This window comes from Thamnophis sirtalis, unplaced genomic scaffold, assembly GCF_051295495.1.
Source record: "Thamnophis sirtalis isolate CommonGarterSnake01/CBP01778 unplaced genomic scaffold, rThaSir2_p1.2 scaffold_6, whole genome shotgun sequence".
Classification (NCBI taxonomy): domain Eukaryota; kingdom Metazoa; phylum Chordata; class Lepidosauria; order Squamata; family Natricidae; genus Thamnophis; species Thamnophis sirtalis.
In genome coordinates, this window is record NW_028261386.1 from 64,252,917 (window position 1) to 64,268,230 (window position 15,314).

Sequence of the window (15,314 nt, forward strand, 5' to 3'; positions counted from 1 at the left end):
ACATGTGCCTAATAGCTTTTAATTACTACAGAATAAGCACATTTAAATAAGAAAATTAAATAAAATGATTCTCATTATTAAAAAAAAATAATGTTTACCATAAGCGTAGCTTAAATATGTGCATGGGAAGTAGGGTTGAGATGAGATAATACCTTTTTCTTTTCTTTTGAGTCTGGATTATTGCTTTACTTTGTGTTCCATACAACAAGCAGGACTCATGTATATGCCCGACTTCCCTACTTGTCTGACTTCCCTATTGTGTTATCTGAATTTTGCCCTTCTTTTTTTAATGGTAGTTAAATTAGCATTGCCCTAATTGGATATAATCTATTATGTTCCAGAATTCATTTATTACGTCTAGTTGCCCTTCTTGTCCAGAACTGATCCTACAAACCGAATTTACAATCTATTTACAGACTTTTTGTTTTGTCAAAACTGGGCACTACCACTTTAGCTGTGTGTGTTCTTATATAAATTATATCCTTGGGACTGGTTTTAGTTGATGGTTGGCAAATCATCTGAACAGGCTAAATGTTCCTTTTACAAATAGATTCTGTTTGTAGCTTACAAAGAGACAGTTTTGTGTCACTTCTCAAGAGATAGATGCAAACATGAATAAATGTTCTGGCATCTCCATGTGTGCAAGAACCCAAAAGAATTGTAGCTTAATTGCTATAAACCGCTGCAGCAGGCACTTGCCAATATAGTGTATGCAAAGCTTCTTTCATTTTCTTTCTTTCTTTTTTAAATATACACTGCCAAGAAAAGCAGCTGCTGGAGTTAGCTAATACCAATGTTTTATAGGAACTGATATTTTCAAAAACCTTGAAAAAATAAAGAATCTGTCTGTATTTTATGAAGTCCTACTGTGTTCATTAGTAAGCCACATAAAACAAGCAAGGTTGTCAAGCTTTAGAGACAAACATTACTCAGTGGTGGCTTCTAACTATGGAATCCCATCAAGAATGTCCCCAGGTGCTTCAAGTAGCTTCTAAATCTAATCTGGCTTTTATTGTCTCAATATTCATTTTACGGGTGGTGGATTTATTTAGAACTGTTTACATATCGTTAGTATGATTTTATTAATGTAAATATGAATTAAAAAGAAACTCAAATGTGATCTGGGAGACTTTCAGGTCAAACAGTAGGATATAATGGCTTTAAATAAATGAAATATGTATATATCTTCAAACAACAAACATGAAATACAGTACAACCAGTTAAGGAAAGAACAACAACAAAATATCCTGCTGCTTTACACATATCTGTTTGTCCTTTATATTTTTTCCTTCAAGTATGCCACTAACAATGGTATTCATACTGAAAGCAATGGCATAAACACGAAGAAAATGAGGCCTCTTCCAAATTATAAATGACTCAACACTTCATCTTCTGAAATGGATTCTTTTTTGTTCAAAGCAAGTGGCCATTTTATAATCCTGAATAAATGTGTGCCAATAATGCAAATAGTTCAGCAATGAATCTTCTCTGCTGGTTAGGAAGACTGATATGTCATAAATCTGAAGCCTCAGAACCAAGTATAGGCCTTGAAAACAATTGATGTAGCTCTCAGAGACCTTCAAAAGCTGTTACCAATTATAACTTTTAATGTGATAGAAAGGGAAAACCCTTTGTATACATAACTGCAGACTAAACATATTAGCTATATTTAATTTTAATTAAATGTAAATCAAATCAAAACAAATTCTTATCCTGTTCCAGCCCACTGCTTTTGGAGGATAGTTCTATGCACATGACCTGAAAGCCAAATGCAGCCTTCAGACTAAGAAAAAGTTCCACAATTTTGTAAGGAGCCATCAATGATGCCCATGGATTTAACCTATCTGTATTTGATCCATGAGATTTTTATGATCTCTGCAACTTTCATATGCAACACTATTACAAGCCTGTAATTCAATTCATTACCTTTGCACAGGTAAGTAAGAGAGCGATAACATGAAGAGAGGCCAAGAAAACTCACTTACTTGTATGGAATGTGTTTGCTGCCATTGACAAGGGCAAGAATGACATTGCCCAATGCAGACAAAGAAAGGCAGAGCCCAGAACCCCCTTCACGGTTTTTGCTGAGAGGTTTAACACAGCTTCCCAGATCAATGAGATGTAATCGACTACGGCCTCCTGACACTGTCAGAAAAGAAATAAAAGTGACAAAATAAATGATACCTTGTCATTGAAAGCATGATTTGGGCATAAATGATAACCTTATCCCCCAGAATCTGACTCAAGTCCTGCTGAATTCTGTAGATCTTTTTTAATATAGTGCTAAAATTAACCAATTAATACTCTACCTCTTGAACAAAGAAAGAAAAAGAAAAAGAATAAGCCAAATACATGAATGACTATGCAACTTTAGAAAAGGTGCTTTGGAATGTGCAAAAACCCATCCAAAAGACTCCTTTCTGATTCATTAAAGCAGCTGGTTCCATTTTTCAATTCAAGTGGTTGCTTTGGAAGCTTTTTCTGACTGTTTCCAAATGTTTGCGTACATTGCCAGTTCATTTCCTGGGCAAAAACATGGTTTACATCCAAATCTGAATGGCCGAGAAAAGGGCAGTTTCTGGTACTTAGACATATTTAGGTTCAGACAATAGAATCTGAAGATTTATAGAGCAAAATGATATTATCTTTTATTATTTGAGAGATATATATATATCCCTTCCCCCCTCCTTCCTTATAGCCATCAGCATTGGCTTCACACAACAAGAACTGAAAAGAGGCTGGCACAATCATTTGTAGAAGTGACAGTAAATCACAAAAATAACTCTCCCCTGTTTCATTCTGAACCATCCTTAGACTCACAGCATCAATATGTGTACTAGGCCAACAATAACAATAGGTCTGATCACCATATCACATGCACACCACTATTAAAAATGTTGCATGATATAATATACTTGTTGCATATGTATGAATCAGATGAATACAAGCCATCTGAATAATGGCTAATCATAGGAGTGGGTGGGAAAACAATGAGACTTACTTCCCCCTTTGCCACTCTTCTCCATTCGATACTGATAGATGTGCAAAGTGAAGAGCATATGTGAATTCTTCTGATCTTCCTCCTGACAATCTTGCTGACTGCTTCGACGGGAGGCAATTGCTGCATCAAGAAAAAAAGCAGCTTTTTCTGCAGTGGGAGCTCTGAGTTCACTTTGGTTTTGAAGCTGCAAGGTACCCAGAGACATAGAAAGCTTATTGAGATTCAACACTGCTAAGGAATTGTCAGTTAACAAAGTCAAAATACAATTTTGCCCTGATTAAGGAACATGCTGCTTTACAGAATATCTGCAGCTGAAATTCTTTCAAAGGAGAAAAGAACAAAATTTGATGCTGAATCTAGTATCATGCTGGTTGCCATGCTTCCTTTCTTCATCGAGACCAGGAGTGTCAAACTCGATTTCATTGAGGGCCGCATCAGGGTTATGTTTCACCTCAGGGGACTGGGGTGGGTGTGGCCAGGGTGGGCCCGATCAGTTCAACATCACTCTTGTCGGGGGTGCCTGTGATGGCCTGAGCGCTCTGCCAGTGAAAATTGGCTCCCAAGCTCCGTTTTCAGTTGTGACAGGCTCCTGCAACCCTCCGCCAGTGAAAATGGAGCTCCATTTTTGCTGGCAGAGGCCCCACAGGCTGGTCTTTTGCTGTTTAGTTATGCCATATCCTAAGTCCTTTGACATCCAAATCACTACATTGTAGATTCAGCTACTTTGTTCTATGAATTACTTTGAAGGATTTTTTTCATTACTTTTTTAGTTCAAACTAATTAAGATATCAATCACATGCCAAGACTGAAAGGAAAAACTGAAAAACCTGGCTCTATCAACTGGCTTGGAGTGTCCCACTTTGGAGGGGTTAATAGATTAGGAGAAAATGCCACTTCCACCCTGTTTTTTGTACTGGTCCTTTCTATTTTATCTGGGTTAATTTTAATGTATTAATTCTTACTTCTGAAGGTTTTATTGTTTTAAAGTTCTTCTAGTTTTATACTGTTTTATATCCATTGTAGGCTGCCCAGAACCACTTAATAATGAGATGGGTGGCACAGAATTTTAATAAATGAATGAATGACATGTTAATATATGCTGATGATGTATTACATTTTATTGATAATTATGCATATTCTATACCAAAGCTTATTCATATAACCAACATCTTGGAAATATATCAGGTCAAATTTTTAATTGGAAACTGCCCATATTTTACATAAGATGGGCAGTTATATTAAAGTTTTAAACAAATAAATAAACTGAAACAATACTAATTTGATTAGTAATACTACCAAGAGTTTCTAATATCCCTATGGAAATGTGCAACAGATGGCAATTTAACTATTGTTTAAATTATTTTAAAAATTGTGTATAATAATGATGGATTAAGCAATCTATATGATCTAAAAATCAGACTGATTCACAACAAGATTTTCTTTTCCATACTTATTGGATTTCTCAGAGAATGTTCCAAGAGAAATTACCAGTTCTACTATGTTATAGTATTGTATAATCTAATATGAAGATGGGACCCTTATCCATATGATATTGAGTTGACCAATGGTTATATTTTTGTTTCAGATTCATAACTGTTAATATGGTTAATATGCTGATAACTATAGCTCACAGATATGACTAGGTTCTTAAATTTTATATAAAAAATTGGAATGTGTCACCGTATAAAGAATTTACTGTACAGTGAAGATAATGAATCAAACACCGGAAGACAACATTCACTTGGAATTTAGAATCCTGGATTGTAGATGCATGTGATTGTTTCTGAACTTGCAGTCTATCCACACAATTGAAATAACCAGGTGTTATTTTTTGTGATCAATGTTTATTTATTTAAAATTTGTGTGTGTGTGTGTGTGTGTGTGTGTGTGTGTGTGTGTGTGTGTGTTTGTGTGTGTGTGTGTGTGTGTGTGTGTGTGTTGCATTTGTGCTGATAAAGGCAACATAAAAAAATGGCTTTCTGCCTGGATGGCTCCTAGGGTGAGCCGAAAGACAGAAAAGGGAAGCAGTATGCTCCCTCCCATATTTGGGCATACCAGGAGTTGTGACACAATACATACATACATACATACATACATACATACATACATACATACATACATACATACATACATACATTTCTCCTGCCACACAGAATCATAGTTGGGTAAACCTATTTAGATCATCAAGTCCAACTCCAATTAATGCAGGATTATGCCAAGGGATTATGCCAAGGAATCCAATCCAACAGTAGGCTCATTTCATTCTTCTTGGACTGAAGGCAGACCCATCACCTTCCTGAGTAACTGATTTCTTTTGACCTGTTATTTTCCTGACACTGCTTTTATGGTATCTCATCACTGTTGCCACATATTTTTTTCTCGGTCACCTATTCCTCTTTCTGTTTCTCCTGTGTACCCTTTTAGTTCTTGCTATGTTGTTCTTTTTGTTTCTCTCTCTTTATTTTTCTCATTAGATTTCTTTGTGTTGTGTTTTCACTATCATTGTAAAGAACCATAATAAACCTTGAACTTTTTTACACATTAGCTTTCTAGTATGCAATCCTCTGAATTAAAAAAAAAGACCAATCAATTTTTGAAATCCAAAGTACTCATCCTTCTACACTCAATTTCAGTTTTCCTTAAAATCATGAAATCTAGCTTTTTTCTCTTTTTCTGTCTCTTCTCACACATTAATTTAAACATTTAAGACTATAAAGCAGCGGTGACGAACCTTTTTGGGCTCGCGTGCCATAAGGGGGGAGCGCAAGGGGGGCATACGTGGGTGTGCCGCACCCCTAATGCAACGTGCGAGCCCCTCAGTGCACATGCACGTATGACAGGTGCTCCCCCCCATTTTTGCATGCTTTTTTCGCCCTCCCCAGGCTCCAGAGGCTTTATAGGAGCCTGGGAAGGGCGAAAACAGCCTCCCCGCCCCCCCAGAGGCTTCAGGGCCAAAAAAACAACCATATGAGCAAATCTTAAGTCACTTCCGGTTTGCTCGTAGGGTCAGTTTAAGCCCTCTGGAGGCTTCAGGGACCTTCAGGCAAAAAACGACCCTACGAGCAAACTGGAAGTCCGTTCCCAAACTTTCAGCTTGCCCATGGCGCCAGCTTTTTGCATTCTCAAAGCTTCAGGGAAGCTCCTGAAGCCTCTGGAGGGCCTCGGGGGGGGGGGGGAGAGGCTCTCTTTGCTCTCCCCGGGCTCCTATAAACCTCTGGATCCTGGGGAGGGTGAAAAATGGCTTTAAAAAAGGTTGCACTCAGCTGGCCAGCGCATGCATGCGCGCTGGCCAGCTGACAGGCCAACGCCTCGCGTGCCCTGACAAATGGCTCCACGTGCCACCTGTATAATAGATGCCCAAAGCAGGAGATTTTTTTTCACACAGGAAGTGGCTTTTTCTGGCAACAGGGTTTCTGCAATTTGACCAAGAATTAGTTTCCCTCCCTTATGCCTATCATTTGGGGTTCCATAAGTTATTCTTGGCTTCTTTTCATAACATAGCAGTAATTAATAAGTAGCTATTAGTATGTCATACAACAATACTAATCCTATTAGTCTAAACTGTGCTATTTCCACAAACTGTATCTCTATCCAGACATATAATTGTCTTCCAGCTTTTGTGCAATATTGTAAATATTTCAATATGCTATAATATATTGTGAAATTATTATAGGAGGAACGGAAGTTTAGTATGATCTGAATCCTTTAACATTTTACAGAAAAGAGAGGTTCCTGTTGAACATCAAGTTATGCCAAAGGCACAAATATTTAGGTTAGAAGAGTGGATAGCCTGCAGCTGCAGGTCATAAAGTTCCTTGTAAGCCTAAAAGTAAACACTTCCAAGTTAGAAAAATGTATGTTTTCGAATTTATTATTATTCAAAACCAGCCTTATAAAACAGGGCACCATGAGTTACATTGTGACAGAAAAGAGTTTTATATTTACCTGCATGCCACATATGGGGTCCTCACTAAGGTAGACACCTGGTGACTGACCATCTTGTAAGCTACCTGTTGCTACTTCGGACAGCAAATCTCTCAGATGTTCTTCTTTTCCCCACACTTCTACTGCAGAGATTCGGACTGAGAAACGTGCGCCTGTTTTCTCTTTTCTTTCATGAATCAGCTTGAAAAGCCAGGAGATGGCGCAAGGTATTATACCAAGGTTTTGCATGGAATCATCTTTTCCAATCATGGTATAGGATTTTCCTGTTGGGAATACAGCAGAAGAGATTAAAATAACACCAAATAGATTTACATACATAAGAACATGTACAAAAAAGACCAACATTTCATGCTATTATTCAAATTTATTTTTATCAAGTTTATTTTTATGGCCCAGACACCCCATTACATAACTATATGGAATAAAACACAGCTAAAGTTGTAAAATGTAACTCTTTTTCATGGATACTGGCAATAGCTTATCAACAGCATCCGGTCAACTGTAAACATGGCCTTGAATCAAGGAACAACTTCTCAAAATATTTCTAGACATTAGTGTCCAAAAATGCTAGTAATCCTGAGAATGTAAGCATAACTACTTCTTTTATTCCAAACATTACAAATATTAACTGTTTCTTCTCTACTCTCTACTCAGAATCCTTCCAAGCAACCTTCTATTCTAAAGCTATGCTGAGGGCAAATATACACATATGTATTTGCTATTTCAGAGAATTAGAAGGAAAACATATCAACAGGTAAAGAAATAGATAAGAATATCATGTAAAATATATATGATACAGTGTAATATTATCTGAATTAAAAATATACTAACCGAGTTTGGCATGTCCAAAACAAAATACACATCCATCTGCACCATTCACCACAGACTGGATCACTTCAGCTACAGTTCCAGCACATACCTCAGCCTGTCATAAAGGAGATATTTTTTATTTTATTTTCTGAACACAAATACTGTATATCTCTTCTTGGAGCAAATGGAGAGTCACTGGATGAGATCACAATACCTTGTTCATGGAGGCTAATAAATCAATTATGAAAAAGTAGTTGCTTGACTTGCTTTACTTCCTCAAGAATAAGGATACCTATGATCTTAATATTGGCATTCCACTATACATTACTCCATTCACCCATCAGAGAGTTTGGTGCAATGTTCAGAATACTGAATTAGGAGCATGGAAATATGGGATCAAATCTCTCATTCTTTGTGACTGACCGGTACCTAACTGTTCTTGGTCTAACTTAGCTAATAGGATTATGCAACATTAAAAGAGGAGAAGAGGCAGACTAAATGCTTACTCAAAGTAGCTTGGAGGAGTAGGAAATCATCATAATAGTAGAACACAATTCTTTGCAGAGACCTAAAGATAACAGGCAGTTTGAAGCATGGTGACAATCAGCAGACAGACAATAGAAAATATGAGTTGCTGAAGAACAGAAGTTTTGTGAAAAGAGTTCTATGGTGCTGATTTTAATGGAATGAAATATTGGCACTTGTATCTTAGAAAAATTCAAGAATACAAGCAGAAATGAAGAGAAGTGAATTTACAAGCGAATACAAAAATATTGGCTAACTACTGTCACTATTTGTCAATTCTATCCTATTTTCATCTTACACTGATATTTTTAATATATTGCCATTGATTTTGGAATAAAACAAGTTACACATTTTGAACTGTTTACAGTTCAAATTTCAATATGCATTTAGAACAAATTGTATGCATCATTGATTCAATACTTCTAAACAATCAACCTTGAAAATTATGGTGGAATGATGCTTCAGGCTTTGATAAGAGTTGCTGTGTACCTGGGACGCATCTTGAGGGAAAACTGCATCAAATACAAACATCTTGGGTGGTACTTGGGTGCTCCTTTTTTGGAAAGCATTCTGGCCTCCAGAAGACAAGGGGTCATATAAAGTAATTTGTTTCTTGCGGGGATCAACCTTTAAGAAGGAACTGGATTCTGAAGAGTCTCTGGCCAGAGTAGAACAAATGCGCAACATGACTTTCACCTGTTAGCAAAAACATAATAACAATAGTGTATTTCATTAAATGCTATGAAAATAATGACAAACTCATGGGTATTTAAAATAAATATTCTGGCAATTCCAATTCAATACCCTGCTTTCTGTATAAATCTGGCATATCAGAATTAATGACTTGAACTGTTAAAGCAAGTGAGATAAGGTTCCATTTCAAGATTATCACCTTCCTTGTCACATGTGTGTGTAGGCAAACTGCTTTCCATGGGCCACACTAAAAGAAGATAACATAAGTGCTGCTTTACTTCTAAATTAACCTGAAATTAACAAAGCTAGAACAATAACAGCTAGAAATGGAACAGGCATTTTTCAGTCATCTGAATGGGCACTCACCACAGCAGAATGAAAAAGTCTTCAATTTTAATAATATTTAAAAGGTTCTCAAAGTACTGCACCATAGTAAGTCATATGTACATATGATTTACATTACTACACAATTTGTGTAAATAGGCTACAAAAGTAACAGATCAGGTAAGACTTTATAGAAGAAATATGTCTTCAAAATGTGAGACTGAATTGCCCTAATAATTTCACACTATTTAGTTTGGTAAATTAAACACTGTCTTTTCCCACTTCTCTTTTTTTTTAGACTAGTCTTTTGCTCTCAAAATTATTATAAAACTGGATGGCATGGTTCATAGATATCAATAATTATAATTTATAGCAAGGTCCTGATACCTGAGACTGTTCCAGCAGTTAACAAGCTTATCTTCTCCCAAACAAGTAGAAGTCAAAGCATACTAATTTTACCTTAGCACTTATTTTTTATTTTCATCAAATCTAGAATGATGTCTTAAAATAAAGGCAACTAGCTTATTTTTGTTTTAAATTTTAAATTCTGAATTGTTTATTTAGCAATTGACTGGTATTTATTTGAAATCACAATTCTTAAACAAAATGGCAGAAATATGATACAGGGGGACTAAAGCCTTGTGTATTCCTCCTGCCAGTTACTGAGAAGAGGAAACAAGAGAGAGAAAGGGAGGAAGAGTATATGTAAACTTCATGCTGGTTTCTATTTCATCCTGTGAATGTAACCTTAAATGAATGTTATTACTGTTCTGTGTGAATATAGTCAGTATTTCTTAAACAATTTAGACACAAGAACAAAAAGATGCCAAACTGAAAGAAACTATTATGAATTTAAAGTGCAAAGTATATTTTAAAAATCCTATGTTCAGGGTCTGATAGATTTCACAATAATTAAAAGAGAGAGAGAGAGAGAGAGAGAGAGAGAGAGAGAGAGAGAGAGAGAGAGAGAGAGAGAGAGAGAGAGAGAGAGAGAGATTTTTCTTTTTCTCCTTTTTTGTACACTATTTTTTCTGAATCGGGAGGCTCTCACAACAGTCACTCGGGCCCTTGTGACCTCTAGGCTGGAATACTGCAATGTGCTCTACATGGGGCTGCCCTTGAAGAGCATCCGGCGACTTCAGCTAGTACAGAACGCGGCCGCGCGAGTGATTGTGGGTGCACCTCGGTTCACCCACATAACACCTATCTTCCGCGAGCTGCGCTGGCTACCTGTCGATCTCCGGATGCGCTTCAAGGTGTTATTAGTCACCCATAAAGCCCTGCATGGTAGTGGATCTGGATACTTGAGAGACCGCCTTCTGCCAATTACCTCCCTGCGACCAATAAGATCTCATAGATTAGGCCTCCTCCCTATTCCATCGGCCAGCCAGTGCCGGCTGGCAACTACAAGGAGGAGGGCCTTCTCAGTAGTAGCCCCGACCCTTTGGAACGAGCTCCCCGTGGAGATTCGTACCCTCTCCACCGTCCAGGCCTTCCGCACAGCCCTTAAGAACTGGCTAGCCCGTCAGGCCTGGGGACAAGGATAGGCGCCCCTCCCGAATGATGAATGTATGTTGCTTGCTATTTTATTATATGTCTCTATGTCAATGTTTGTATTCCCCCTCCCTGATTTTATGTGAGCCGCCCTGAGTCCCCTCAGGGAAAAGGGCGGCCTACAAATATTAATAAAATCTCAAATCTCAAATCTCAAATCTTTTTTGTTGTTAGGGTTGAATGTATGTTTTTTTGTTTTATTTTGCTTGTTTGTTTTACTGTTTTGTATTTTATTTTCTACGATTAAACAATAAAGAAAAAAGAAAAAAATTCTATTTAGGGGTACTGATTTATGGCCTATTAATAAACAGGCCATGTGAACAGTGGGCGAGAGAACAAAGTTTTATCTACGCATGCGCGGGATCTAGGTTCATGCAAAACCACTCTCTCTCCCCTCTTTTTGTTGCTCTCATGTATTTTTTTTTCTTTTGTTCAATCATGTCTGATTCTTAAAGACTGCTCGAGTAAGTCTTTGAAGCTTTCTTGGCAAGGTTTTTCAGAAGTGCGTTACCATTTCCGCTTTCCCGGGGCTGAGAGAAAGTGACTATCTCACAGTCATAGTCAGCTGGCTTTATTCATACTAGAATAGACTAGAATTCACTGTCTCCTGGTTTCATACCTGATGCCTTAATCACTGAACCAAACTGGCTAAATTTGTGACCAAATTTAATGGCTAGGAAAGGATGATGCTATTTCATTCATAATGTAATTCTTAATTGGCTGCAATTACCAAGTGCCACAAATAAAAAGTAGCAAATAATAAAATCACATTGAACAGAGAATATTATTATAATCAATCTAAATTCTAAAATGTAATTTTATACATATCTTCTTCCTATCAAGTCTTAAGAAACTAAGTAGACATTATCTGGCTGTACTATTAAAATAATCTCTGTCCTACTGAAATAAATATTGGAGAATATATAATGTAGTTTTAATTTCCCATAATTTATATTTTGTCTGAAACCAGTGTTTTCAATACTTTTTTTCTTGACACAAAATACTTAGTTACATATTTATTTTTAAGTTTTGCATTTGGGTAACAAATAGTTTGATATAGCGGTTAAGAGGTGGAGCTAGAAATTGGGAAATGATAAGTACTAGTTCAACTTGACGTGAGGCCAGCTGGCTAACCTTGGGCCAGTCAGTTTCTCTCAGGAAGGAGGAAATAACAAACCACTTCTAAAACATTTTGCCCAAAAAAACTGCAGGGACTTGTCCAGGAAGTCTCCAAGAATCGGACATGACTGAATGAAAGGGGGGGGGGACACCAAATAGTCTAGCAGCTATTTGGAATAGTTTTTCAAATCCCCATAACCAACTGGGAAAATTTCTACTGACTCTGAAACTTGCATAGGTCTTTTCTTGTAAGTATTGTATCCTTTTTGCTATTAACTTTCTGAATTAAATTACTCCTGAGAATTGTGACATAGAATATGCTTCTACAGTGTACCTCTGGAGTCGCAGATACTGAAGTTCTGCCTGAAGTTCCCTAATGACTTTTCTTTTCTTTATCCTCTAGATAATGTCCCAGTATAGAAATCAATTTATTATCATTATGCTTATTGTCAAGCCCCCCTTTGCTTTCTTTCTCTTGCCCTCCCAAATAGCTGCATATACATATAAAAACTATTCCATAGGACCTTGGACTTTACATGATCCATGAAAACTCACAAAATAATAAATGTATTGGCTGGTTGCCAAAGGCACTTTGATGGTGGGCTTTTTCTCTCTCCAGAAAACGATCTTCGGAAGAAGAAATAGATGTCTCTAATTAGAAAGAACTGTATGCATTAAGTTTGGTTTTTCTGCATGTCCCATTTTCACCATCTTTGCTTCACCCTGATTTCATAAAATGATGAAAACAAAAGTCTATACCAAATTCTATTCAGAAATCTGATTTTTGTGGACTTTGTGTACAATTTTCCTAATACCGATTTCTGTCTTCCACCCCAACCCACCCCAAATAACTGCAGTACAGGATTTAGAAATGCACGAATCCTGAAGAATAACTCTTTTCCAGGAGAAATGTTTATATCCAAGTTGGAATTTAGGTAAATTTTCTTTCACTACTACCAAATAATAATGAAGAGATATGGTGGGTTACAAAGATCTTTTTCAGTAGTGTGAGCAGCTCTACCTAAACCCAAACTGCTAAGGTTTCATGTTTGAATTATTTAGCTCTTTGTGTAACACATAAAGCTGGAACTTTCTCTTTGGGCAGGGTATCTTTTATGAGTCACTAATCCCATCAGTCATTCTGGCACCTTTTATTGGGCTTGTTTTTTACAGCCAGGGGTTTGGTTAGAGTGGCACTGTCCATGGAGGCAGAGGCAGAGCAGAACTATCAAGTTATATTAGCACTCCATCAACATAATGGCAATTGCTGACTACAGGACCAGACTTATTTGAGGTTAATCAAGAGTAGGCTTTGTAATTCTTCATTGCCACTGCTTGAAATAATGGAAGGAATCACATCATTTCTTACTGTAAGCAGCCGCAGAATGAACAGTATAATAAAATGTGTATCATCTTGTGACTTATAGCCATTTTCTCACAAGAGAAGTTTTTTTTTAATCTAGCCACAGCAAATAAGAAACTGAAAAGGAATTATATTTCTTTTATCATGAGTCTGAAACCAAGTAAATTCACAGTAAGATTGGCAGTTATCCAGATATAAACCAACACACCTAGGACAGTGAGAACAATGAATTGTTCGGTGTTTTAATTCTTGCCATTATCTAGGGCATTTTAGTATTGCAGGAGTTCAATCTGATGTAAATCCTTTCTTTTTATTCAACATGTCTTCATTAGGTCACGTGAACTTTCACAAGTGGCTTCAAAGTGAGCAGCTTCTTAGCCCAGGGCTATGACTATTAAATAAGTACAGACTACAGGATGTGTTGACAGACTGTTGTTTCAATTTTGTTTTGTTTTTTACATAAAAGCAGAAACAATTGCTGATTATTATGATTTTTTTTTTTTTGCATCTCCTTGAAAATATTCCAGGTGCAATTCAAGGTTCGGGTTACTGTTATGCCCTTCATGACATGGGGCTGCGTTACTTTTATGAAGGATCATGTTTATCCCATCAGATCTGGCAGGAGGAGCATGCTCCAGGCCCACTGATTAAAAAATGCCATCTTGTGGGACCAGAAAGTATGTTTTTTCTCTCACAATGTCTGCCCTCGGGAACACCATACGACCCACAGTTAGGTTACTCCTGACTGCCTTGGATTTTCAAAAAGCTGTTAAGACCTGTTTTCCCCCAGGCATTCAAGTCAGATAGTTAGAGGAACCCAGTGATTAGTTGTTGGTTTTCTCAGATGCCATAGTATACTAGTTTATTTCTTACATCATTGGGAGTATGGTTTTTAAATTTGGTTTGCTGCCTAGTGTCACATTTGTGAGGTATACTGCCATCTAAACTGACTGAAACTAAATGTAACTATATGTGGGAAAGACCTTGCGAGACAAGCTAAGAAACACTGCCTAGAGCTGTGGTGACGAACATTCGTTCCTGAACTTCCAGTTTGCGCATTGGGCAGTTTTTTGCCCCCTGGAGGCTTCTGGAGGGAGAAGAACGGCCCAAAGGGCAACTTGGAAGTCCATTCCCAACTTCCAGTTTGCATGTTGGACCATTTTCACCAGGGGTGGGTTTCTCGCCCCGTTCCAACCGGATCGGTTGGAACGAGGCCGGCGGCGTCCTCGCGCACGCACGCGGCGCGCGCGTGCACGCACGCGGCGCGCGCATGCGCATTAGCGTCTGCGCGATGCTCCAGCTGCTCCTGGAGGATCACGCAGGCATTCTGCGCATGCGTGGAAAGCGCGAAATTCAAAAAAACCGGGTAAGGAGCGGGCGCGGGTGTGCGGGCGCGCGCGGGCGCGGGGGGGGGGGCTTCGCCGTTCCCGGAAGTTACTTACTTCCGGGTTCGGCGACCAACCGGATCGCAGGGACCGGTGCGAACCGGTTGAAACCCAGCCCTGATTTTCACCCTTCCCGGGCTCCTAGAAAGCCTCTAGAGCCTGGGGAGGGCAAAAAATGGACCTATCCTGCCCACTGGAAGTTGGAAAAGGGGATGCTTCTGGCCTCTGGAGGGCCTCCGGGGGAGCAGGCATTTTCACCCTCCCTAGGCTCCAAGAAAGCCATGTGCACATGCTTGGGGCAGCCAAGGGAGATCATGCATGCATGTGCACAGGGGGACATTAAATTATGGGGGTGGGCATATGAGCATGTGTGATAGCGCACGCGTGTGTGCTTTTGGCATCTGAGGAGAAAAAGGTCCGCCATCACTGGCCTAGAGAATGATCAAATAAGAGACAGCATAACCCACATCTGGAATGAAATTGAATGAGGCAAATAGGAACTCTCCCTAGTTTCTCAGGCTGTAAAAGAGATGGCAGGAAAACTTTGCTTTCAGATTAGCTTTACAATAAAGTAGAATTAGCTCATCTGGCCATA

At 38.3% G+C, this 15,314-nt stretch overlaps 1 protein-coding gene across 1 annotated transcript in view; it reads right to left on the minus strand.

Moving 5' to 3' along the window:
* KIF26B (kinesin family member 26B) overlaps window positions 1-15,314 on the minus strand; it is a 219,811-nt gene that overhangs the window by 64,702 nt on the left and 139,795 nt on the right. Inside the window, exons 5-9 of the mRNA XM_087718931.1 lie at window positions 8,771-8,977; window positions 7,778-7,871; window positions 6,947-7,209; window positions 3,002-3,185; window positions 1,986-2,145 (exon numbers count right to left, since the gene is read on the minus strand). Coding sequence (XP_087575057.1) covers window positions 1,986-2,145; window positions 3,002-3,185; window positions 6,947-7,209; window positions 7,778-7,871; window positions 8,771-8,977 — 908 coding nt within the window. The remainder of the gene's footprint in view (window positions 1-1,985; window positions 2,146-3,001; window positions 3,186-6,946; window positions 7,210-7,777; window positions 7,872-8,770; window positions 8,978-15,314) is intronic.